The 27,187-nt window shown below is 41.5% G+C and overlaps 1 protein-coding gene across 1 annotated transcript; it reads left to right on the top strand.

The window, feature by feature from the left end:
• The first annotated feature begins 776 nt into the window (after positions 1-776).
• Positions 777-27,044, top strand: LOC311138240 (guanine nucleotide-binding protein G(I)/G(S)/G(T) subunit beta-1-like). The gene is made up of 11 exons (XM_084172916.1): positions 777-1,192; positions 17,163-17,271; positions 17,469-17,507; positions 19,472-19,578; positions 20,028-20,091; positions 20,288-20,450; positions 20,604-20,670; positions 20,817-21,018; positions 21,401-21,617; positions 25,030-25,145; positions 25,275-27,044. Exons 2-10 carry the CDS (start codon positions 17,215-17,217, stop codon positions 25,134-25,136), a joined length of 1,023 nt encoding a protein of 340 aa, XP_084029042.1. The 5' UTR covers positions 777-1,192; positions 17,163-17,214; the 3' UTR covers positions 25,137-25,145; positions 25,275-27,044.
• Positions 27,045-27,187: the final 143 nt, after the last annotated feature.

Here is a 27,187-nt window from a genome sequence, read left to right as displayed (position 1 = left end):
AGTTACCCGAAAAACATTGTTGCAATTCTCACAGATTCATTAGAGTGCGCTTACACACACACAGACCAATAGACAGACAGACAGACAGACCACACACACACCAGTGGGGGCTGGTGGGAGGAGTTATAGGAGGACGGGCTCATTGTAATGGCTGGAATCTAATAAATGGAACGGCATCAAACACAACAAACATATGGAAACCAGATGTTTGACTCTGTTCCAATAATTCTATTCTATAATTCTATTACAATGAGCATGTCCTCCTATAGCTCCCCCACCAGCCTCCTCTGACACACACACAAACATACATACTCATGCAAAAGTACACAGAAGATACACGAACACCATGCAAAACAAATATGGGTAGGAGATTTGTTCATAGTTACCCAAAAACTCTTTGCAATTCTTCACAGATTCATTGGGGCACACATGCAGACAGACAGACAGGCAGACAGACATACACACACACAGAACTGTAGTGGGCTCTTGGGACAGACACCCAAACTGATGCTGCCAATTTAATCCTTATATTAATGAGTCAAACAATGAGGCTTTCCTCTGAGAGTCATATTATAGCTATTGTAGAGAATATACATTTTATGAAGTACTGTAAACCCATAATATACCAAGATTAATTATTCATTTATTGGACAATTAATTTGATATTTTGCACTGATTATTGGCCTATATTGTATTTTTTCTAAACGAATGCCCAATCTCATTTTGTGATAATGCGAGCGTTGCTGCAGAGTGTGGGGTTTCCCATAGTTTATTGCAGGGTTACCGCGCCCATCTCGCCGTTTGATGGCCGGGTGAAGAAGTGAGTGAGCAGTACCGAGAAAGATTTTAGGGCGGCCAAAGGGGAAGTGGCTTCTAAATGAAATATACATCGACGGGGAAAGACAGTAGTGAAAATCGATTATTGAGCTTGTCAGTAGGCCTACTTGCACTTTGCAGCAGGGATCTGTGTCCCGTCATCAGCAGGGAGTGGTGTGATTTTTCCCCCCCGGTTGGTCCAGGTTGTTGAAAAGGCTTACTGGCCAGCCTGGGTACGTTCGGGAAGGGTTGCTCCTCTGAAAGCTAGCTACTTTGCAAGTTAGCTGTTCGTTGATGCGTGGATTGGAGGGATAACTACACCGTTACCTTTTCCAGTCAATGCTAAATAAACAAGCCAACGCCAACTGAGAAAAAGGTAGGACGGTCACGGTGCAATGTCGCACATTTGGAAAACATAACAATTATAGTGTAATTGTTGGCCAATTTGGTAACCTTAGATTAGCTAGCTAACGTTACTGCCTGGGGTGGGGTAACGTTGGCTAAAGTTAGCATAGCCTACTTTAGCTGCTGCAGACAAGTGCTAACTAGATAACAAACTCGGCTGGCTATATTTCAGCGTGTATATTGAAATACTCATATGTATTGTAAATGTAGCTACGGTAACTGCATAGCTATATTTCCCAGCCTGATAACCTGTCCAATTCATGAGGAGCGGACAGCCAACACTTTCTTGGACAAGTCATTAACCAACTAACGTTAGTTAGCTAATTTAGTTAGGTAACTAACTAGCCGAGGTAGACCGAGGCGTTAACTAGTTAGTTACAGCAATGTTGTCCTGCTAGCTTAATTTTTTCCGTAAAAATATTAACCGTGCCTCAATATCCCTTTAATTTAAACTGCATTTCGAAACAACCATATTTAACTTGTTTATTAAAAGCGGACTTGTTAGGTGGGTAGCTAACATCTTTGAGATGGACGACTGTGGCCTAAAATGCAAGCGATAACTAACAAGCTAGTTAATTTGGTTAGTTATCTGACTTGTCAATTAGCCAGGCTAGGCTAGCTAGCAATTTATTGGGCCCCAGAATGGGATGTGTAAAAATAAGTTGAGGCATTGTTAGATATGCCGTTTTGGTAGTCAAGTATGACTACTTGTTTGACATTGCATTTGCCAACCCACTGCCCAGATAGCTAACGTAGTTATAAATTCAGTTAGATAGTTAATGTCTGTTAAACACTAGTAGCTAGTTTGCTAACTAACGTTAACAGGATTGCTGTTAAAAAGCACAAACGTTAGCTAACTGCTATCTGGCAAATAAACAATGTGTGTCAATTAAATATCCCCCACCTTAACGGTAGCACAATTGTTTTTGTTGGCTCGTGTGGTGTACATCAAATTAAATGGCTACTGCTGGCTTTAACGACATGGCTACTTCTAGTTAAGTAGGTAATTGGATTTTTCTCGCCAACACTAGCAAGCTAACTCCTTAGCTAGTTGCTGGAGTAATTTAGCACACGTCTAGCACGGGAGCGTTACGATAGGAATGCTGGATCAATGTGTTATATTCCATTTGGGTGGGTGTTTTCTGTTTGTGATTGTCTGCTCCCCCTTTCTGATAATCCCCGACGTCCCTTGTCGGAGAGTGAAGTTGGGCTGCTGTCTAGTAGTAATGAGGTCACTGCTATTGAGAGTTATTTGGTGAAAAATCGTTCAGACATACATTCTGATAATGGAAATTGAGATCTAACAACACCTAGGGGCCTTTTAGCATGTTGTATTAAATATTGGGATTGCACATTATTTTCACATGTGACATAGCATGAAAGTAAATCTATCTAAATTGCTAGTTTGCTTCGATTCTTCAACCCTAGTAGCTAGGCCTATAAAAAGCGGCAGCGAACAAGATGGCGTTTGCTGCCTCAGTCTCATACGTTTCCATCGATGTAAGACATTAGTTAGCATGCTATCGGTTGAGGCTTCAGAGGTGGTCAGTGTAACTGTTTTGGTAGTGGAAGCTACCCTAACTTATTTTACATCAACTTCCAATCCAGCAATTAGTTATTCTATGCAAATGTCATAAGACATCTGGAAGAGATGAGCGGGGGAGTTCTTGCATTTGTATCTACAATGAGCATGAATTGTTCAAACAAATATGATCGCCTCATCTGAATACCAACGGAGAGTGATTCATCAGTTTATTTGCAGGTGACATTCAAATTGGATGCAAATAGTGCTCATGGAATGCAAGCAAATTATTTGTACCACTATATTTGAGCACAACAATGTTTCCCTCTGCAGTCAAGTTACATCAGGACAGGAGTGTTCCAAGCTTAATATCCAACCTGGTCTCAAACATTTTGTTTAATTCTGTACGTAAACCCGAGATACTCCATTTAATATGAAATGTTATGTTTCGTATGGTATGTATACATTTGTGGATGTCCCTCACCCATTCATATGATACGTTACAAATTACAATTAATGTTATATGCTACGAATTTGCAAAATGTACAATATGTTACGAATTTCTGAAAATGCGATATGTTACGAATTTACGAAATGTGCTATATGTTACGAATTTGCAAAACGTACTGTATATTAGGAATTCTAGCTAGGTGGCTAATGTTAGCTAGGCTAGGTGTTTAGAAGTTAGGTTAGGGGAAGTGATAGCTAAAAGGACTAGGGGAAGGGTTAGCTAAAAGGGTTAAGGTTAGGGGAAGGGTTAGCTAACATGGTAAGTAGTTGTAAAGTAGCTAAAAAGTAGTATGTAGTTGAAAAGTTGATAAAATGCTAAAGTTGTCCCTGATGAGATTCGAACTCACAACCTTTGGGTTGCTAGACATTCACGGTATACGCCCACCCATCAGTTGCGACTGATGGCCTGGCCTCTTGTGAATGTGCATGAATGGTCTGCATTGTACTGCAGGGTGTTGTTTTGACTGTGGTACACACAATTACGTTAATTGTATGACAAACTATTAATTAAACCCCCACCCACCCTCTCATCCCGAGATGTTTATTGGTTTAAGCATTAGTCCATTTTGATAAAAGGACCACATTGGTAACAATCTTGTGGCAGTGAGAGAATGAGAGATTTGTGGTCCTCTGTAGCTCAGCTGGTAGAGCACGGCGCTTGTAACGCCAAGGTAGTGGGTTCGATCCCCGGGACCACCCATACACAAAAATGTATGCACGCATAACTGTAAGTCGCTTTGGATAAAAGCGTCTGCTAAATGGCATATTATTATTATTATTATTCTCCTGTACTTTTGTATACTTTTTAGCCAGTAGTTCTGAAAGTAGCGCTCACGAGCCAAAAGTTGTCCCCGGAAAATTGCATACATTTACATTTGTCATTTAGCAGACGCTCTTATCCAGAGCGACTTACAGTTAGTGAGTGCATACATTTTCATACTGGCCCCCCGTGGGAAACGAACCCACAACCCTGGCGTTGCAAGCACCATGCTCTACCAACTGAGCTACAGGGGACCCATACTACATCACACCTGCAGATATGTGCACCATGTCATTGCTCTGCTGTGTGTGCATCTTGCTAGCTGTCACTCAAATGGTGAGGGGCTGGAGCTCATTGGCTAGAACTCGAGTTGCTAGGGGGCTGGCCCACGTTGGATAAATGGCGCCGCACAGCTTCCAGAAAACGTTCAAACTAGGGAGTAAAAAAAAAAAAAAGTATCCGATGTCTTTAAGGCTACTTGTTGTAAGTATGTTGTCGAAGAGACTAATCATACATGCTTTTTTTCAGAGTGGAAAACAGATTTCTGACTCTGGTGTGAGCTTTTGCCAGCTGTTTTCCTGTTAGTGGGCATAGATAGGATTAAGTATTTACTGTCTGTGGATTTGAGCTTTTAGCATTACAGGCTTGGTCAGTGATAGTGCTGGTTATGGTCTTTTCTATGATCCAGCTTTAGCCATATGACATTTGTTGCACTGATATAATAGCATCAAGCTTTCTACAACACTCAGGCCTACTTTTGTGCTCTTTTAGTGTTTTACTATGCAATATTGGCGGTACATAAAGATGGCTGGCCCCCATGCATTTACCACAAATTCCTTGTTTTGCTAACTTTGCCATATTGTGCATTGCTCTCCATTACACCTTTTTTTGTATGGTCATTGTTAGGGCTGTGGTGGTCATGAAATTTTATCAGCCAGTTATTGTCATGCAAAAGACTGCCGGTCTCACGGTAATTTACCGTTCGTTCGCATAAACACGTTTAGCAAGCCGCTAATGCGCACCTTTGAAACGTCTACATTTAAAAAAAGTCTAATGAATCAGTTGAATTTACACCATCAAAATAAATTATTTTAGGCAGGTCTTAAGAAACATGATATGAAGAAAATGTATTTCAGAAGAACAGAATATGAGTTGGCCTACAGCTTATCTGGCAGTGCGCCATGCCATAGGCTATAGGCCTGTTTATTTAGCAGACAAGATATTCTTAAGTCCCATGACATTATTTTATTTTATTGTAAGACTAATATAATTGAAATTAGCTGAATAAATTAGAAAGGATATTTTTTCCATTCAGGAGCGAGTGTGCATATGAAGTGGCTATGCTGAGCGTAAAAGTGATAATTTGAAACAGGTCCTATACGCTAGATTTAGAGTAATTTGACAACTTCAGTTGTGAATAATAAACATTTAGGATTCCTTGAATATCAAAAGATAAATGGGCTGCATGATGCATTTGAGAAAGTTGCAAAAAAAGCTTGCGCTCTGTTCCTTGCCTCAGGCTGCACACGCTGTTCTCTCATCAAGTGATCATATTTTCACCCATCAGACTATTCTCTATTTAATCTTTACTAATATTACTAGAATGGCCCATTATCAAATGGGCAGGAGAAAAAAGATATGTCATCCGTATGTACTCGAATAGCGAATGAAGGCCACATTCCGCTGGTTCGTTTTTCACTCATGTTGGGTAGGCTATTCTGGTTATTTCATTCCACACATCAACCACTGTTTGATGAGCAAGCAGGATCTCTCCGCAGCACAGGTGATATTTCTCCCAAACTCTGTGTACCATGGGTTCTCCAACCCTGTTCCTGCGGCTACACAGTGCTTAATTAGGGACACCATGTGAAATCTGTTTTAACACGTTTTCACAATGAAACATATTTAATTAAACTGTTGCTAGCCCCTCTCTCTGCACGCTCGAGAAAGGAATAAAGGAGAGAAGGGAGGAGATGGAAATGCACGGTGGTGAGATATTCGATATTCTGTACCTAAAGGTAATATCAGACTATTAATTATGAAAATATAAAAAATGCCCTATTACCAGGCTATTCAAAATCAAATACAAATGCACTAATTGTAGGCTAACTCTGAATTGGTTTAATTTATGCTAGACATATATATTAAATGTTTTTTTGCCATGTGTAATATGCAGTAGGCTATGTATTGTATAACGGCACAATCATTATTTTTTTCTCCCAGGCTTGGGAGAAACACACACACACACACACACACACACACACAGTGCCTTGCAAAAGTATTCATTCCCCTTAGCGTTTTTCCTATTTTGTTGCATTACAACCTGTAATTTAAATGGATTTTTATTTGGATTTCATATAATGGACATACACAAAATAGTCCAAATTGGTGAAGTGAAATGAAACAACTTGTTTCAAAAAAGTATAAAAAATAAATAACGGAAAAGTGGTGCGTGCATATGTATTCACCCCCTTTGCTAAATAAGATATTGTGCAACCAATTACCTTCAGAAGTCACACAATTATTTAAATGAAGTACACCTGTGTGTGATCTAAGCGTCACATGATCTGTCACATGATCTCAGTGTATATATATACCTGTTATGAAAGGCCCCAGAGTCTGCAACACCAGTAAGCAAGGGGCACCACCAAGCAAGCGGCACCATGAAGACTGAGGAGCTCTCCAAACAGGTCAGGGACAAAGTTGTGGAGAAGGACAGATCAGGGTTGGGTTATAAAAAAAGATCAGAAAATGTGAACATCCCACGGAGCACCATTACATCCATTATTAAAAAATTGAAAGAATATGACACCACAACAAACCTGCCAAGAGAGGGCCGCCCACCAAAACACGGACCAGGCAAGGAGGGTATTAATCAGAGGGGCAACAAAGAGACCAAAGATAACCCTGAAGGAGCTGCAAAGCTCCACAGCGGAGACTAGGGTATCTGTCCATAGGACCACTTTAAGACGTACACTCCACAGAGCTGGGCTTTACGGAAGAGTGGCCAGAAAAAAGCAATTTCTTAAAGGAAAAAATAAGCAAACACGTTTGGTGTTCGCCAAAAGGCATGTGGGATACTCCCCAAACATATGGAAGAAGGTACTCTGGTCAGATGAGACTAAAATTGAGCTTTTTGGCCATCAAGGAAAACACTATGTCTGGCGCAAACCCAACACCTCTCATTACCCCGAGAACACCATCCCCACAGTGAAGCATGGTGGTGGCAGCATCATGTTGTGGGGATGTTTTTCATCGGCAGGGACTGGGTAACTGGTCAGAATTGAAGGAATGATGGATGGCACTAAATATAAGCAAATTCTTGGGGGAAACCTGTTTCAGTCTTCCAGAGATTTGCGACTGGGACGGAGGTTCACCTTCGAGCAGGACAATGACCCTAAGCATACTGCTAAAGCAACACCCGAATGGTTAAGGGGAAACATTTAAATGTCTTGGAATGGCCTAGTCAAAGCCCAGACCGCAATCCAATTGAGAACCTGTGGTATGACTTAAAGATTGCTGTACACCAGCGGAACCCATCCAACTTGAAGGAGCTGGAGCAGTTTTGCCTTGAAGAATGGGCAAAAATCCCAGTGGCTAGATGTGCCAAGCTTATAGAGACATACCCCAAGAGACTTGCAGCTGTAATTGCAGCAAAAGGTGGCTCTACAAAGTATTGACTTTGGGGGGGTGAATAGTTATGCACACTCAAGTTTTTTCTGTTTTTTTTGTCTTATTTCTTGTTTGTTTCACACAAAATATTTTGCTTCTTCAAAATGGTAGGCATGTTGTCTAAATCAAATGATACAAACCCCCCAAAAATCAATTTTAATTCCAGGTTATAAGGCAAGAATATAGGAAAAATGACAAGGGCGGGTGAATACTTTCGCAAGCCACTGTATATATGTGTCAGCCACCAGGGAGAGACTCGTCGAGGCCTGGTAACAGATGGAGTATACATCACGAGGCGGTGGCTCCATCTGCTGGACGTGCCAGGTCTCGACGGGCTTCCCGGACAGGACTAATTGGGGCTGATTGGGAGCTGGTGAGTAATTAAGGGCGGATTGCTCACCAGCTGTGCAAGGCCCATAAAGCTGCCAGAAGGGCAGCACATGGGAGAAGTAAGGTAACTTCCGTGTAGTTGGAGACGGTATCCTGAAGAGGATCTCATGGGGGAGACCTAACCTTTTTTGGGGGATTATTTTATTAATAAACACCCTTGAAACCGAGCTAATCATACTCTGTCCGTGTGTGATCTGTGTAAACGTCATTGACCCATCCCCCTGATCTGCCACAGTATATATATGTATGTATGTATGTATATATGTATGCAGAAGCTCTAATATGGGTATGTTGAATGAATCATCACCTTAGAGAGCACTGTCCATTTATTTGTGTTAGGCTGTGAAACGACATCCACAACGACCATTTTTTTCTTCAAATTGATCAGTGAGGTGAGTTTTAAAAGCACATACTGTTTTGATGATAAGTGATGTCATTTTTCTATTGCATTTGCATTGTCAGAGTGGTTAGAGGGGCAATAGAGCCCTGACTACCAGGGAGTTAGGGAGTTGGGTACTACTAACACATGTCCAGAGTGCATGAGAGGAGATTACCGTGACTCAACGGTCACTTCGAATTTTACTGCGGTCATGACTCATGACTGCCGGTGTGGCGGTAATACAGTCACCGCAACAGCCCTAGTCATTAGCAGAGTATACAGTGGGGGAAAAAAGTATTTAGTCAGCCACCAATTGTGCAAGTTCTCCCACTTAAAAAGATGAGAGAGGCCTGTAATTTTCATCATAGGTACACGTCAACTATGACAGACAAAATGAGAAAAAAAAATCCAGAAAATCACATTGTAGGATTTTTAATGAATTTATTTGCAAATTATGGTGGAAAATAAGTATTTGGTCACCTACAAACAAGCAAGATTTCTGGCTCTCACAGACCTGTAACTTCTTCTTTAAGAGGCTCCTCTGTCCTCCACTCGTTACCTGTATTAATGGCACCTGTTTGAACTTGTTATCAGTATAAAAGACACCTGTCCACAACCTCAAACAGTCACACTCCAAACTCCACTATGGCCAAGACCAAAGAGCTGTCAAAGGACACCAGAAACAAAATTGTAGACCTGCACCAGGCTGGGAAGACTGAATCTGCAATAGGTAAGCAGCTTGGTTTGAATAAATCAACTGTGGGAGCAATTATTAGGAAATGGAAGACATACAAGACCACTGATAATCTCCCTCGATCTGGGGCTCCGCGCAAGATCTCACCCCTTGGGGTCAAAATGATCACAAGAACGGTGAGCAAAAATCCCAGAACCACACGGGGGGACCTAGTGAATGACCGGCAGAGAGCTGGGACCAAAGTAACAAAGCCTACCATCAGTAACACACTACGCCGCCAGGGACTCAAATCCTGTAGTGGGAGACGTGTCCCCCTGCTTAAGCCAGTACATGTCCAGGCCCGTCTGAAGTTTGCTAGAGTGCATTTGGATGATCCAGAAGAGGATTGGGAGAATGTCATATGGTCAGATGAAACCAAAATATAACTTTTTGGTTAAAAAAACTCAACTCGTCGTGTTTGGAGGACAAAGAATGCTGAGTTCCATCCAAAGAACACCATACCTACTGTGAAGCATGGGGGTGGAAACATCATGCTTTGGGGCTGTTTTTCTGCAAAGGGACCAGGACGACTGATCCGTGTAAAGGAAAGAATGAATGGGGCCATGTTTTGTGAGATTTTGAGTGAAAACCTCCTTCCATCAGCAAGGGCATTGAAGATGAAACGTGGCTGGGTCTTTCAGCATGACAATGATCCCAAATACACCGCCCGGGCAACGAAGGAGTGGCTTCGTAAGAAGCATTTCAAGGTCCTGGAGTGGCCTAGCCAGTCTCCAGATCTCAACCCCATAGAAAATCTTTGGAGGGAGTTGAAAGTCCGTGTTGCCCAGCGACAGCCCCAAAACATCACTGCTCTAGAGGAGATCTGCATGAAAGAATGGGCCAAAATACCAGCAACAGTGTGTGAAAACCTTGTGAAGAGTTACAGAAAACGTTTGACCTGTGTCATTGCCAACAAAGGGTATATAACAAAGTATTGAGAAACTTTTGTTATTGACCAAATACTTATTTTCCACCATAATTTGCAAATAAATTCATTAAAAATCCTACAATGTGATTAACTGGATTTTTTTTTCTCATTTTGTCTGTCATAGTTGACGTGTACCTATGATGAAAATTACAGGCCTCTCTCATCTTTTTAAGTGGGAGAACTTGCACAATTGGTGGCTGACTAAATACTTTTTTTCCCCACTGTACATGATCCCAATTTTAGCTTCAAGACGCCGGCATTTTGGAAAACCAAACCGTATCGCGCGCCATAGTTAAAAAACTTAATGGATAGTGCTGAAACATCTGAAATATGAACTGCTGCTAGGAAAGTGTATCAAGGTAAAAACAAAAAGAATCCTGAAAACTACTGGGAGATATCCTGCTCTGAAAGGTGAATGAAAACATTTATGGTGAGCAGCAGACTCAGACTGCCCTCAAGAGACCTGAGAGCAGAGCAGTCAGTAAGCCACACCTCCAGGCTATTTGCCACAACTCCCTGTTTATCATGCAGTCAGCTGATGCCGATCAGGCGCTTGGAGAAATGAGGGGCAGAGGAACTTCTTACAGTAAGGGATTATGGACAGACTCCGAGAGCATCTAGTTCACCCACATTGCAGAATATGTTTTTTGTTTTTTGTTACCCTGGGGTAGTGTAAGGACGAACTGTGACAGAGTCCTATGTTTAGGCTTGAGCATCTTCTGAATTGTGCCTAAATTTACTAAAAGTAACTTAAAACCAAGACTCAACATCAAAGTAAATGAATTAAGTGTTTGAACAAATACCAGTGCAGAATTAACATTGTCATTCTACGTCCCACATTCTGATGCCACAGTAATTAGTGTGTTACTCTGAATTATAGGTCTAGGCCTAGTGTCTCCCTCCTGATTTTATGTTACTCACTTTTCTCATGTTATAAGGTTAATTCAACACTACATTTTTTCCTCAATGTCTTAAGGACGGATGTGGAGGGAAGTAGTCATGGATTTAACAGTGACATTTTTATCAGCAAGATTAAAAGATGAATGCGCGTTCACTAGCTAGATGAGGATTAGCCAATCAGAGAGGACCTTGAGTGTGAGGTGGTCCGTTTAGAGAAGATCCTCAGTCTAGCACTCAAGCTCTTGTCCATACTGAGTGAAATACGTGAGGTAAGGTGATGGGGTTAGCTAGGAGGAAGAACTGGGGCTAAAACTAAAGGTTTTGATTATAGTCCTTATGTTTCATTTTTATTGTTTCATTCATATCCAAATGGGCTAATCCAATCTTTTGGGAATGTGAGGTCAAGGCTGTTTCCTGTATTACTTTTACCTTTCACAATGCTGGTGTGTGGATAATCTCTCCATTCACGTAATTCACAGCTTGCTTTTTTCACAATCGAATGTTATCCTAGCAGTTAAGAGCGTAAGGCCAGTAACCGAAAGGTCGCTGGTTAGAATCCCCGAGCCGACTACGTAAAACATCTCTCTGCCCTTGAGCAAGGCACTTAACCCTAATTGTTCCTGTAAGTTGCTCTGGATAATATGAAAAAATATATTTAAAAAAGTTTTTGAATAAGAGCGTCTGCTAAATTACATTTTATTTTTTATCCTGAATAGAGGAGAATTTACTTATGTGATCTGATGTGCTGCTAGCAGTTTTTCGGGAGGCTGTATCTTGGTGAAGTATTTCCACTAATGAATTAGGTAGGTGGGAGGCATCATTGGCATATTGGGCATTTCTGTTATTGTACATGTGTAAGGCTATTATTCTGCTACGGCTTTAATTGTTTGGGCTGGGTGGTAGCATAGCGGTTAAGCGGTTGGGCCAGTAACAGAAAGGTTGCTGGTTTGAATCCCTGAGCTGACTAGGCTAAATCTGTCTGTGCCCTTGAGCAAGGCACGTAACCCTAATTGCTCATGTAAGTCGCTCTGGATAAGAGCGTTTGCTAAATGACTAAAATGTTTAATGTTTTGAAAATGACCTAGGCCTCTGTTTTCTCTGGCCATGTTCGGTATTATTTGACTAATCGGAAGATGAATGCTTTAGGCTACTGTTTGGGGTATATAATGTGTTTAGGTTGCCCCAACAAGTGTGATCAGATCAGCCTGTATCGATTATACATTGTTTATTCATCACTTGGCACCATTGGCTGAACCAGTGAGCATCAACCAGTGGATTGGGGTAAGCAGGATAACTGCTGTTTTTCAGATCATCAGGCCAGTCATGTCTTAACAGGATTTGGCAGGAGAGGCTAAATGAAGTGTGTCTCAGGATTATGTCAATGACATTGAGGTGAGAAGATGGGACTGTGAGTCAGTAGCATGGTTGTGTGCGGGCAGGAGAGACACACTAATATCCTACATTAGAGTATGGGCCTGCTGCACTGGCCAAGCCAACAGAAGTACTGTTATGTACAGTCGTGGTCAAAAGCTTTGAGAATGACACAAGTATTGGTCTTCACAAAGTTCACTACTTCAGTGTATAATTACAAGCATTCCATGAGTGTCAGAGGCTTTTATTGACAATTACATTAAGTTTATGCAAAGAGTCAATATTTGCAGTGTTGACCCTTCTTTTTCAAGACCTCTGCAATCTGCCCTGGCATGCTGTCAATTAACTTCTGGGCCACATCCTGACTGATGGCAGCCCATTCTTGCATAATCAATGCTTGGAGTTTGTCAGAATTTGTGGGTTTTTGTTTGTCCACCCGCCTCTTGAGGATCGACCACAAGTTCTCAATGGGATTAAGATCTGGGGAGTTTCCTGGCCATGGACCCAATATTTTGATGTTTTGTTCCCCGAGCCACTTAGTTATCACCTTTGCCTTATGGCAAGGTGCTCCGTCATGCTGGAAAAGGCATTGGTCATCACCAAACTGTTCTTGGATGGTTGGGAGAAGTTGCTCTTGGAGGATGTGTTGGTACCATTCTTTATTCATGGCTGTGTTCTTAGGCAAAATTGTGAGTGAGCCCACTCCCTTGGCTGAGAAGCAACCCCACACATGAATGGTCTCAGGATGCTTTACTGTTGGCATGACACAGGACTGATGGTAACGCTCACCTTGTCTTCTCCGGACAAGGTGTTTTCCGGATGCCCCAAACAATCGGAAAGGGGATTCATCAGAGAAAATGACTTTACCCCAGTCCTCAGCAGTCCAATCCCTGTACCTTTTGCAGAATATCAGTCTGTCCCTGATGTTTTTCCTGGAGAGAAGTGGTTTCTTTGCTGCCCTTCTTGACACCAGGCCATCCTCCAAAAGTCTTCGCCTCACTGTGCGTGCAGATGCACTCGCACCTGCCTGCTGCCATTCCTGAGCAAGCTCTGCACTGGTGGTGCCCCGATTCCGCAGCTGAATCAACTTTAGGAGAGGGTCCTGGCGCTTGCTGGACTTTCTTGGGCGCCCTGACGCCTTCTTCACAACAATTGAACCTCTCTCCTTGAAGTTCTTGATGACCTGATAAATGGTTGATTTAGGTGCAATCTTACTAGCAGCAATATCCTTGCCTGTGAAGCCCTTTTTGTGCAAAGCAATGATGACGGCATGTGTTTCCTTGCAGGTAACCATGGTTAACAGAGGAAGAACAATGATTTCCAGCACCACCCTCCTTTTAAAGCTTCCAGTCTGTTATTCTAACTCAATCAGCATGACAGAGTGATCTCCAGCCTTGTCCTCGTCAACACTCTCACCTGTGTTAATGAGATAATCACTGACATGATGGCAGCTGGTCCTTTTGTGGCAGGGCTGAAATGCAGTGGAAATGTTTTTTGGGGATTAAGTTCATTTTCATGGCAAAGAGGGACTTTGCAATTAATTGCAATTCATCTGATCACTCTTCATGACATTCTGGAGTATATGCAAATTGCCATCATCAAAACTGAGGCAGCAGACTTTGTGAAAATTAGTATTTGTGTCACATTTACATTTACATTTTAGTCATTTAGCAGACGCTCTTATCCAGAGCGACTTACAGGAGCAATTAGGGTTAAGTGCCTTGCTTAAGGGCACATCGACAGATTTTTCACCTAGTCGGCTCGGGGATTAGAACCAGCGACCTTTCGGTTACTGGCACAACGCTCTTACCCACTAAGGTGTCATTCTCAAAACTTTTGACCACGACTGTAGGCTATGGAAGTGTAGGCCTGCACTAGCCAAAGCAACGGCGTCACAGCCTACTTCTACCTCTGACACAATAGTTTTCATTTAATCACTACACAATGTTTCCCTGTGGAAGGAAAGTAGTTACTAGTTCCGAAAATCAGTTTTATGGTTGAGAGAATTCTTTGAAGAGGACAATAATATCTATCTATGCAAACGTGTCATTAGCCTATCTCTTTACCAAAGATTTGCACCTCGATCAGACCAACAGCATCATTGCGTGTTGGTACACCAGAAGTACATTAATTTCCAATGGAACGCTGCATTTGCCTTGCAGCATTGCGTTGCAGTTGCAGTGTGTTCTGTGTGGTGCATACGTTGGATTTATCCAACGCATGCATTAAATTGCATGCGTAAACTTGACAGAAATAGTAGCAAACGGTGAATGTTTTGTTGCACACATATCCACTAAAATGTTGGATTACAAACAGTGCATTCAGAATGTATTCAGACCCCATGACCTTTTCCACATTTTGTTATGTTACAGCCTTATTCTAACATTTATTAAATAGTTTTTTTCCCCCTCATCAATCTACACACTACCCCATAATGACAAAGCAAAAACAGGTTATACATTTTTACAAATGTATTAAAAATTCAACTTAAATATCACATTTACATAAGTATTCAGACCCTTTACTCAGTACTTTGTTGAAGTACCTTTGGCAGCGATTACAGCCTCAAGTCTTCATGGGTATGACGCTACAAGCTTGGCACACCTGTATTTGGGGAGTTTCTCCCATTCTTCTCTGCAAATCCTCTCAAGCTCTGTCAGGTTGTATGGGGATCGTTGCTGCACAGCTATTTTCAGGTCTCTCTAGAGATGTTCGATCGGGTTCAAGTCCAGGCTCTGGCTAGGGCACTCAAGGACATTCAGACACTTGCCCTGAAGCCACTCCTGCATTGTCTTGGCTGTGTGCTTAGGGTCGTTGTCCTGTTGGAAGGTAAACCGTCACCCCAGTCTGAGGTCCTGAGTGCTTTGGAGCAGGTTTTCATCAAGGATCTCTTTGCTTTGGAGCAGGTTTTCATCAAGGATCTCTTTGTACTTTGCTTCGTTCATCTTTCCCTCGATCCTGAATGGTCTCCCAGTCCCTACCGCTGAAAAACATTCCCACAGCATGATGCTGCCACCACCATGCTTCACTGTAGGGATGGTATTGGCCAGGTGATGAGCGGTGCCTGGTTTCCTCCAGACGTGACACTTGGCATTCAGGCCAAAGAGTTCAGTCTTGGTTTCATCAGACCAGAGAATCTTGTTTCTCATGGTCTGAGAGTGCCTTTAGGTGCCTTTTGGCGAACTCCAAGCGGGCTGTCGTGCCTTTTACTAAGGAGTGGCTTCCGTCTGGCCATAAAGGAAAGATTGGTGGAGTGCTGCAGAGATGGTTGTCCTTCTGGAAGGTTCTCCCATCGCCACAGAAGATCTCTGGAGCTCTGTCAAGAGTGACCATCGGGTTCTTGGTCACCTCCCTGACCAAGGCCCTTCTCCCCCGATTGCTCAGTTTGGCCGAGCGGCCAGCTCTAGGAAGAGTCTTGGTGGTTCCAAACTTCTTCTATTTAAGAATGGAGGCCACTGTGTTCTTGGGGACCTTCAATGCTGCAGAAATTTTTTGGTACCCTTCCCCAGGTCTGTGCCTCGACACAATCCTGCCTCGGAGCTCTACGGACAATTCCTTCGACCTCATGGCTTGGTTTTTGCTCTGACATGCACTGTCAATTGTGGGACCTTTATATAGACAGGTGTGTGTGCCTTTCCAAATCATGTCCAATCATTTGAATTTACCACAGGTGTACTCCAATTAAAATGGATGATCAATGGAAACAGGATGCACCTGAGCTCAATTTCGAGTCTCATAGCAAAGGGTCTGGATACTTAAGTAAATAAGGTATTTCTGTTTTTATTTTTAATACATTTGCTGAAACTAAAACAAACAAATGTTTTTGCTTTGTCATTATGGGGTAGTGTGTGTAGATTGAGAATAGTTTTCTTTAATCATTTTACAGAAAGGGTACGTAACACATAGAGGAAATACGTGAAAGGTCTACTACTTTCGATTCAAGTATATGCCAAACACCTCGATCATGACAGACAGCACATCCTTGAATGACAGGTGATTTCACGTATCTTATGTGTTGTTTTCTGTAACATAAAAAGAACATCTAGCCGCCTTTGTTTAAATTAGGCCATTTCAAATGTGATCAGTTAGTTACATACTGTGTATGAGTGACAAGCTATGTTTTAATCAAATTGCAGACAGATTTTCATTTTCAACTCTACTGATGGTTTTGTAAAAATAAAAAAGCGTTATATTGCGAATGTGCCCACTCTGGTCTTGGCACGTGCGCTTTAGCCAACAGCTCGCAAATACAGTGCGGGTAGGATAGCCTACATGATGAGACTATTATGGACAAAATAGATTTATTTTTATTTTTCATAAGGCAGCCGAGCACCGATCATCATGTCTCAAGAATAAGACCCTCAATATTTATTGGAAAGGAGCATCATACACCGCGTGCACTTTCACCACCTTGTGAAGTTCATAACTTATTTCATCTGTAGCCTAGTAAACTGCATTATTTCCTGAGTCGTAGTGGGAGGACCATACCATAGTGGGGCGTGACTCCAAGTTTACTTTAATATGATGGTTATTATATAAATATTTGCGCATAAAGGCATTTCCATCGTCATTTCTCTCATAATTAATTTTATCGACACTAAAAGATCCCACCTTGTGTAGCGTATTTAGTATTGTCGATATTTGGAAAGTTTACCGACATTTGCTGTTTCCATCAGGCCTGTCGTAACGTTTTCTTTTAGCCAACATGTACTTTACTCACATAAAAAGGTTGGATGGAAAGCTGATTACTGAGACTCTTCTTCCTTCCTCTCTCAGATCAACAACTGTCCCAGCAGCTGGAGCGAGACAGACCTACTAGCAGGGCAAAATGAGTGAACTGGACCAGTTGCGCCAGGAGGCTGAGCAGCTCAAAACCCAGATCAGAGTGAGTGTTAATCCCTCCATCTACCATCAATGGGCAGGAGCAATTCTTTAAAAACTACAGAAATTGCTTCTTTCAGAAATAATTGAATTGTCGCTGCACTCAGTCTCAACACAGTGTCATAACAAAGCTACATGATCTTCTGAAAATGTTTGGTTGTTAAATTTGTGTGTTGGTTATTTGTTGTCCTACTTTTGCAGGATGCCAGGAAAGCATGTGCAGATGCCACACTATCACAGGTAAAATAATTTATATCACCCAATTTCACATTGACAGATCAATAACTAACGTTTCTTTCATATTGAAAGCAAATCTAAGAAGTGGTAGATCTGTTCTATGTGTGCTATTTCTATGCTTCAAGTTTTGTTTTTGCATCTTATACTTTCGGTTTTGTACACCAGCTGAAAATACAATATTTTTGGTTATGGAAAATACACTGCTCAAAAAAATAAAGGGAACACTTAAACAACACAATGTAACTCCAAGTCAATCACACTTCTGTGAAATCAAACTGTCCACTTAGGAAGCAACACTGATTGACAATACATTTCACATGCTGTTGTGCAAATGGAATAGACAAGAGGTGGAAATTATAGGCAATTAGCAAGACACCCCCAATAAAGGACTGGTTTTGCAGGTGGTGACCACAGACCACTTCTCAGGTCCTATGCTTCCTGGCTGATGTTTTGGTCACTTTTGAATGCTGGCGGTGCTTTCACTCTAGTGGTAGCATGAGACGGAGTCTACAACCCACACAAGTGGCTCAGGTAGTGCAGCTCATCCAGGATGGCACATCAATGCGAGCTGTGGCAAGAAGGTTTGCTGTGTCTGTCAGCGTAGTGTCCAGAGCATGGAGGCGCTACCAGGAGACAGGCCAGTACATCAGGAGACGTGGAGGAGGCCGTAGGAGGGCAACAACCCAGCAGCAGGACTGCTACCTCCGCCTTTGTACAAGGAGGAGCACTGCCAGAGCCCTGCAAAATGACCTCCAGCAGGCCACAAATGTGCATGTGTCTGCTCAAACGGTCAGAAACAGACTCCATGAGGGTGGTATGAGGGCCCGACGTCCACAGGTGGGGGTTGTGCTTACAGCCCAACACCGTGCAGGACGTTTGGCATTTGCCAGAGAACACCAAGATTGACAAATTCGCCACTGGCGCCCTGTGCTCTTCACAGATGAAAGCAGGTTCACACTGAGCACGTGACAGACGTGACAGAGTCTGGAGACGCCGTGGAGAACGTTCTGCTGCCTGCAACATCCTCCAGCATGACCGGTTTGGCGGTGGGTCAGTCATGGTGTGGGGTGGCATTTCTTTGGGGGGCCGCACAGCCCTCCATGTGCTCGCCAGAGGTAGCCTGACTGCCATTAGGTACCGAGATGAGATCCTCAGACCCCTTGTGAGACCATATGCTGGTGCGGTTGGCCCTGGGTTCCTCCTAATGCAAGACAATGCTAGACCTCATGTGGCTGGAGTGTGTCAGCAGTTCCTGCAAGAGGAAGGCATTGATGCTATGGACCGCCCATTCCCCAGACCTGAATCCAATTGAGCACATCTGGGACATCATGTCTCGCTCCATCCACCAACGCCACGTTGCACCACAGACTGTCCAGGAGTTGGCGGATGCTTTAGTCCAGGTCTGGGAGGAGATCCCTCAGGAGACCATCCGCCACCTCATCAGGAGCATGCCCAGGCGTTGTAGGGAGGTCATACAGGCACGTGGAGGCCACACACACTACTGAGCCTCATTTTGACTTGTTTTAAGGACATTACATCAAAGTTGGATCAGCCTGTAGTGTGGTTTTCTACTTTAATTTTGAGGGTGACTCCAAATCCAGACCTCCATGGGTTGATACATTTGATTTCCATTGATAATTTTTGTGTGATTTTGTTGTCAGCACATTCAACTATGTAAAGAAAAAAGTATTTAATAAGATTATTTCATTCATTCAGATCTAGGATGTGTTATTTTAGTGTTCCCTTTATTTTTTTGAGCAGTGTATATTTCACAGCGGTTTAGATGGTACAATGATACTTGCTTGTTTTGTCACATTAAACTGAAATTAGGCAAACTATTACAATTTCAGCAACCATGAAATGGCGGAGTGATTTCTGCATAGTGCATCTTTAACTAGGGATATCCAAAACATTCAACGCAATCTGCTATTGATGGCTTTATGTAACTGTGTTTTTGTGTTTTGCAGATCACAGCCAATATTGATCCTGTTGGCCGTATTCAGATGCGCACAAGAAGAACACTGAGGGGTCATTTGGCTAAGATCTATGCCATGCATTGGGGCACTGATTCCAGGTAAACCCAAGTATAATTTGTATAGTGTCTTTCACAAACTAGGAGGGTAATTTCCATTTGTTCTATACTACAAAAAAAAACGTCTTCCTTTTGGAGTTTTTGCTATGACAAATAGTTGAATGATTCCAGTTGTCAAATGTAAAAGTTGGCATGGTATATAATTGTATGACCCTTGGCATGAATTGGTGATTATATGATTCCACATGATATAGTGGAAAAGTGGTAAATGGAAGTAGGTGTTATTATGACTACGCATGTGTTGTTGCTATTCTTGTCATTGCTTGGATTTGGCCCCAAGTTAAAAGGCAAAGCAGTCTTAATAAATTGCTTTTAGTTTGCTATTCTATTCCATATAGAATGTAGGCTAGTTACAGTTGTATTAATGTTTTTGTTAAATTTCTTAAAGGGGAACTGTTATTCCATGACATGTTTCTGGCTCTTTCTCATAGGCTCTTGGTCAGTGCTTCCCAAGATGGTAAACTCATCATTTGGGACAGCTATACCACAAACAAGGTCAGACTTCAGTGGCTCAACTTCCATAGCTCTGTTTGGAGAACCACTACAACATTTCCATTGCAATTATAGGCATTGCATTCAGTCCCTTCAACCATTCTACTTCAGTTTTTTATTCACCTACGCACCTGTAATAAGAGATCATTACTTCAGGTGTGCAAAGGTTTCATGTTTTTTAACCACCACCTCCTTGCAGGTCCATGCCATTCCTCTGCGTTCTTCCTGGGTCATGACCTGCTCATATGCACCTTCAGGAAACTACGTGGCATGTGGAGGTCTGGACAACATCTGCTCCATTTACAACCTGAAGACACGTGAGGGGAATGTACGTGTGAGCCGGGAGCTTGCTGGACATACAGGTAGAGAGACTATATTTTCTGTTTGGTGGCATGTTTTATTTGTTTTCCTATGAAGTCCTTCTCATTTTCTGCTACTTAAAAACCACTGTGGGAACATTTCTGGATTTCTGAATATTTTTTTAGTAATACACAAATGAAATCTCTCAATTCCAGGTTATCTGTCCTGCTGTCGTTTCGTTGATGACAACCAGATTATTACAAGCTCTGGAGACACCACCTGGTAAGTAAAGGAATTACTCAGTGTCCTGTAAGGATGCTGCTCTGTCTATTTCCAATACTACAACATTGTTAATTTTCCTAAAATGGATTAAATGTGAATTTGTATATAAACTCATGCCTTGTTTTAACCGGATGTTGTTTTTACAGTGCCCTTTGGGATATAGAGACTGGCCAGCAGACAACCACGTTTGCTGGGCACAGTGGTGATGTCATGAGCCTCTCATTGGCCCCTGACACTAGGCTATTTGTGTCAGGTGCTTGTGATGCCTCTGCCAAACTCTGGGACGTTAGAGAGGGCATGTGCAGACAGACCTTCACTGGGCATGAGTCTGACATCAATGCCATATGTGTAAGGGCATATTTAAAGACATCTATGCACATGTATTGCCTATTAGGGGATTTTACATTGATTGATTGATTGCTTGATTGATTGATTGATTTTATTTTGGGTAAAACAATTTGTACATTTTTAAGAACAGTATTTAAAAGTACAAGAAACCCAGAGGATGACACATGAAAGCGTAAATACACTTATTTCCAATGTGGTCCTCAAATGATTAAATATGATCAAACATGATGAAATATAATCTACATTTATACAATTCAGTTCTTTGATTTAAAAAAATTGTTTTTGAGATACAAATTTGAAGTAAAATATAGTCAGTTATATTATACCCCTTTCGTATTTGCTCAGTAAGTAATTGCTATGTGATCTGATCTGTGCTTTACAGTTCTTCCCCAATGGCAATGCCTTTTGTACGGGCTCCGACGATGCCACCTGCAGACTCTTCGATCTTCGTGCCGACCAGGAGCTGATGTGCTACTCTCATGACAACATCATTTGTGGCATCACCTCTGTTGCTTTCTCCAAGAGTGGCCGTCTCCTTCTGGCTGGATATGACGACTTCAACTGCAACGTGTGGGACACACTGAAGGCTGACCGTGCTGGTGAGTCACTAATAACACCCCAGAGAGACGTCTCGTTGCACATTAGTGTTGCACGGTATACCAAAACGTGGGTACTTTTTCGATACTATAACATGAAAAACAGTTCTGAATTCGTTTTTTATATTTTGGGTTCTTCTGTCAAATTTCTGATGTCGTATACTGCATGACAGGATCAAGTCTGTCTGTCTGGTCCACTCAAGCTGGCCATACATTACGCGAATTAAACTGCGATTTTGCAACGATTTGGCATCTATGCCGAATTGTTGGGATCGCAGGTAAATCATACATTTGTAGGCTCCACCCAAGACGTTGTAGGTCGCATAATGTGAGCGGGTGAAAGACGTGGGATTATAGGTCTTGCGCTCTCCCGAGCCGCATTTTAGGTCCCGGTTTTATTTTTCGGACTTTTGCAACTCGTCCTCCGTTGCTCAGCTCATTCTAGGCTACAGCCACAGCGTAGGAGGGGTAATGATGCCACGGGCGCCACAACATATATGGAAATCACAGGACAGGGCGGGGTCTAGAGAAGTCTCAATGCGAGCAAAGTTGTGTAATGTGAGCACACAGATAGCAGACTACAGGATGAAAAGATTATCCAGACAATTTGCATAATATGAGTTGTCCCACGATGTCAATATTTTTGTTGTCTAATGTATGCCTAGCTTTACTCATTGCTAGCTAGCCTGTCCTGAGGAACCACTCCACTGTTTGGGAGGCTGTATCATGTTAGCTCCCCACTCATGCTGCACAGAAGTTAACACAGTTAAATAATGCAACACAGCATGTAGAAAGGTTTAAACTGTTAATTACTGTTCGCTAAACAATGTACATACAGGCTAGAACACTTTACAATGCAAGAAGATATCTCTAGCTAGCTAGCTAATATCCTACAAAGCTGGATGTTGTTTAACTTTCCTTGCTAGCTTACAGCTGAAGAAGCTAACATCAATTCACAACCCTAGTATGCAAACCATAACGCAAAATATGCTGATTTCAAATCTTTATTATATTCACTTTGTTGCCTCCCGAGTGGCGCAGCGGTCTAAGTCACTGCATCACAGTATTAGAGGCGTCACTACAGACCCAGGTTCGATCCCAGGCTGTGTCGCAGCCGGCCGCGACCGGGAGACCCATGAGGTAGCGCACAATTGGCCCAGCGTCGTCCGGGTTAGGGGAGGGTTTGGCCGGCCGGGATGTCCTTGTTCCATCGCGCTCTAGCGACTACTTGTGGCGGGCCGGGTGCATGCACGCTGACTTCAGTTGCCAGTTGTACCGTGTTTCCTCCGACACATTGGTGCGGCTAGCTTCCGGGTTAAGCGAGCAGTGTGTCAAGAAGGAGTGCGGCTTGGCAGGGTCATATTTCGGAGGACGCATGGCTCGTGACCTTTGCCTCTCCCGAGTCCGTACAGGAGTTGCAGCGATGGGACAAGACTAACTACCAATTGGATAGGAAAAAAGGGGTAGGAAAAAAAACAATTCACTGGGTTAATGGTCTCTCCTTCATGTCTCTCTCACCAAACTGTGTGAACTGACTGCCTCATGAATGTCATTACAGGGTCTTAGAGACAAAGAAGAGATTTCTACTTCTATGCGAATATTGACAAAAAAAACAGTGCCTTCAGAAAGTATTCATAACCCTTGACTTATTCCACATGTTACAGCCTGAATTCAAAATGGATGAAAAAATATACAATACCCCATAATGACAAAGTAAAAAAATATATATACACTACCGTTCAAAAGTTTGGGTCACTTAGAAATGTCCTTGTTTTTGAAAGAAATTATTTTTTTTGTCCATTCAAATAACATCAAATTGATCAGAAATACAGCGTAGACATTGTTAATGTTGTAAATGGCTATTGTAGCTGGAAACTGCTTTTTTTTTTTTTTTTTTATGAATAATTTGTAAGTCGCTCTGGATAAGAGCGTCTGCTCAATGATGTAAATGTCAATATCTACATAGGCGCACAGAGGCCCATTATCAGCAACCATCAGTCCTGTGTTCCAATGGCACGTTGTGTTTGCTAATCCAAGTTTATCATTTTAAAAGGCTAATTGATCATTAGAAAACCCTTTTGCAATTATGTTAGCACAGCTGAAAAAGCAATAAAACTGGCCTTCTTGATACTAGTTGAGTATCTGGAGCAACAGCAATTGTGGGTTCGATTACAGGCTCAAAATGTCCAGAAACAAATAACTTTCTTCTGAAACTCGTCAGTCTATTCTTGTTCTGAGAAATGAAGGCTATTCCATGCGAGAAATTGCCAAGAAACTGAAGATCTTGTACAACGCTCTGTACTACTCCCTTCACAGAACAGCGCAAACTGTCTCTAACCAGAATAGAAAGAGGAGTGGGAGGCCCCGAATTTACTAATTTTACTTTAGTGCATTATTGCAAACAGGATGTGTGGGGTACAGAGATGAGGTAGTCATGCAAAAATCATGTTAAACACTATTGCACACAGTCAGTCCATGCAACTTATGTGACTTGTTAAGCAAATGTTTACTCCTGAACGTATGTAGGCTTGCCATAATAAAGGGGTTGAATACTTGACTAAAGACATTTCAGCTTTTTTTAATTGATTTGTAAAAATGTGTAGAAATATAATTCCACTTGGACATTATGGGGTATAGTGTGTAGGCCAGTGACACAATCTCAATGTAATCCATTTTAAATTCAGGCTGTAACACAACAACATTTGGGAAAAGTCAAGGAGTGTGAATACTTTCTGAAGGCACTGTAAGTCTCAAATGGAAGGGAAATAGATTCATCTGTAGCCCCATAGACTCCACTGAAATCAGCCAAAACAAGCTCAATAACTCAATGCATGCACACACTCCTATTGAAAAGGCATTCATCTGTATTGTGAATAGGCCTAGGCTACATATTGATTTACCAAGTTTATCAATAGAGATGTACCATTCAAATAAATGATTACCGTTATGTAGTTAGTGGTAAAAACAAAGTCAAATTGATTGTATCATTGATTCATTAATTAATGCATACATGGCTGTACCTGAAAAATGTGTACATACAAAATGTCTAATTGAATGATATTGAACTCAAAACATGCCCAACAATTGAACAGAGCAGTAGCTGAGTTTCTGTCTGGATCAAGTGCTATCCTGTGACTTTGGCTAATGCGTTTTTTTGTTGCTGTGATACTAAATCTGGAAGCTATTGGTATTGAAGTCAAAATGCTTGTATCGTGACAACTCTATCGCACACCAAGCATGTTTAGAAGTTTATATTGTACACGTATTAGTCAAACGCAACCTGTCCTGGACATTTTTTTAATAACTCCCAACAAATTATGTTTCAAGCACATTTTAACTTATTTATAATGTCAGCTAAATTAAATTGCATAATTCCCAGAACAGTCCTTAGACTAATATTATGGTGCTGTTTTAGGTGTGTTGGCTGGACATGACAACCGTGTTAGCTGCCTGGGAGTCACCGACGATGGCATGGCAGTTGCAACAGGATCCTGGGACAGTTTTCTCAAGATCTGGAATTGAAACCTGAAGGTGCTTTGCCTTTTTTGTATTGCTGTAAAGCTAAGCCTTTTTTAGCTACTTATGGAACAGCAGCTGTATACAGTGTGTTCATTGTTCAGTATAAGTGAACCCTGACTCATTCTTACTTTTCTTCTTCAGATGTCATTTTGAACTCCAAAGTTGACTGGAAGACCGTTACAACAACTTGAGAATGTTACATTTCACAGCATCTTCTTCAACACTGTTTTAAACTGACTTGGACACCACAAACTAAGGGAAACCAATGCCTTTCCTACACAAGAAGAGCACAATTGTTTGTCACCTAGTTCAAAAGAAGATTTCCTGTGGTATCAAATCAAAAACTTGTGCATTCCTTCTTGGACCCTTTTATGTTACCTTGAATGAGAAAACAACACTATCATCCCATGCAAATGTATGTCTTGAAAGCAAATGTTTGAGCATAATTGTACAAATTATTTAACTTTCTATTCTCTGATGGTTTTAGTTTTATTCAGTTGCTTTCGTTTGTCATGTTTTCTTTTAAAATTGAAGCTTGTCATTTTAATCCAATTTAATCATGTAAGAAAGATGAGACAACATAAAACATGCAGAAAGCATGAAAGCAAAATCTTGACCAGATTACAGGAGCTGCGTTAAGAACTTCAATGATGTATTTATATATTAGCTATATTTGTTTCATCACAGCTTTTTTGCACAAAAATAAAATGTGCTTTAACTAATACTGTGTTAACTAAGCACATGCTATAAATTGTGATGACTGCTCATTTCAATACAAAAGGAGTTCATGAGTAACTTCATTTCAGTTAACCCCTTAACTCTGTATGTCTTATTTGGGTGGAGTGGGGAATAGGGGTTTAGGGTGGGTTCTGTGATTGTTGGGGCTGGATTTAGTTTCATGGATGGGGATTTTTGAAGTGTCCACTTGGTGAAAGACCACCTGACTAACAGACACCCTTCCTGTGCTTGGAAACAGCAGTTGCTATTCTGTGAATGAAATGTACAAATCAATGTCTGAAAATAATGATCTGAAATTTTACATTTTTTGTTTTGTCTGCCATCGGTTAATTTAGGTGTGCATGCTGTAGAATTGCTTTCCACGATGCAAAGATCCAAGTCATCTGTCTTTTTCATAAGGAGTAACCTGAACTATAATTTGAATTTTATTCAAGTTATTTTGGCTACACTCTGCATATGTACTTACACTGGCAAAGCTATGCACCAGAGTAATTGAAAGTGAAGAATGGATTTCATATTGACTGCAGACTCCATGTGATATATGCTACCAGTTCTAATGATGCCAATTTTTTTATTAGAAAAAGTAGAATGATTGTGAAAGCCTTGTTTTTTTATTAATATCACCTTTAAACGTTCACACCCAATGGAACAAAAACACCTGATTTATGCCCGTACTAAAACATGTAATACTTTTTTTTCTTGGTCTTAGATCATAGCATCTGAATGGCAGACTTTTTTTTTTTTTTTTTTTTTTCACTGTACAGAAGCACTTTCTTTAATAGTTTGGACATTTTGTCACTTATTTTTCTGTGGTGTAAAATAAATGTGATGTATTTGTGTGTGGCCACAAGTAAAAATGAATTGCAATTCAATTGAGATGGATTCCCTTTTCTCCTTCCATTGATAAGATGGAGCTCTGCACCCTTTTCACCTTTTGTATTTTATTTCAGTCTGTTGGGTGGCGTTTACACAGGCTGCCCAATTCTGATCTTCTGCCAAATTATTGATAAGTGCTGATCTGTTTGGTCAAAAGACCAAATGGTGAAAAAGAAAAACAGAATTGGTCCGCCTGTGTAAACACAGCATTGGTGTTCCACAGTGAGCTGGATGCAAGATAGATACTGTACTAAAATGTACTGTTATTGAAAATGTAATAAAAAGCTGTTTGAGATGTTTCGTTCTTAACTTATTCTCATGCTACTTGTCAAATGTTTTTTGGCCCATATGTCGATTAACTTTATTGCCTGTTAGTGCAGAAATTATCCTTGCAAATAATGAGATAAAGGAACCCTTACCAAACATTCACATTCCAACAA

This window comes from Coregonus lavaretus (genome assembly GCF_964263955.1).
Source record: "Coregonus lavaretus genome assembly, chromosome: 12".
NCBI classification, from domain to species: domain Eukaryota; kingdom Metazoa; phylum Chordata; class Actinopteri; order Salmoniformes; family Salmonidae; genus Coregonus; species Coregonus lavaretus.
The sequence above is the reverse complement of the archived record's forward strand: the minus strand, read 5'-3'. Positions and strand labels throughout refer to the sequence as shown.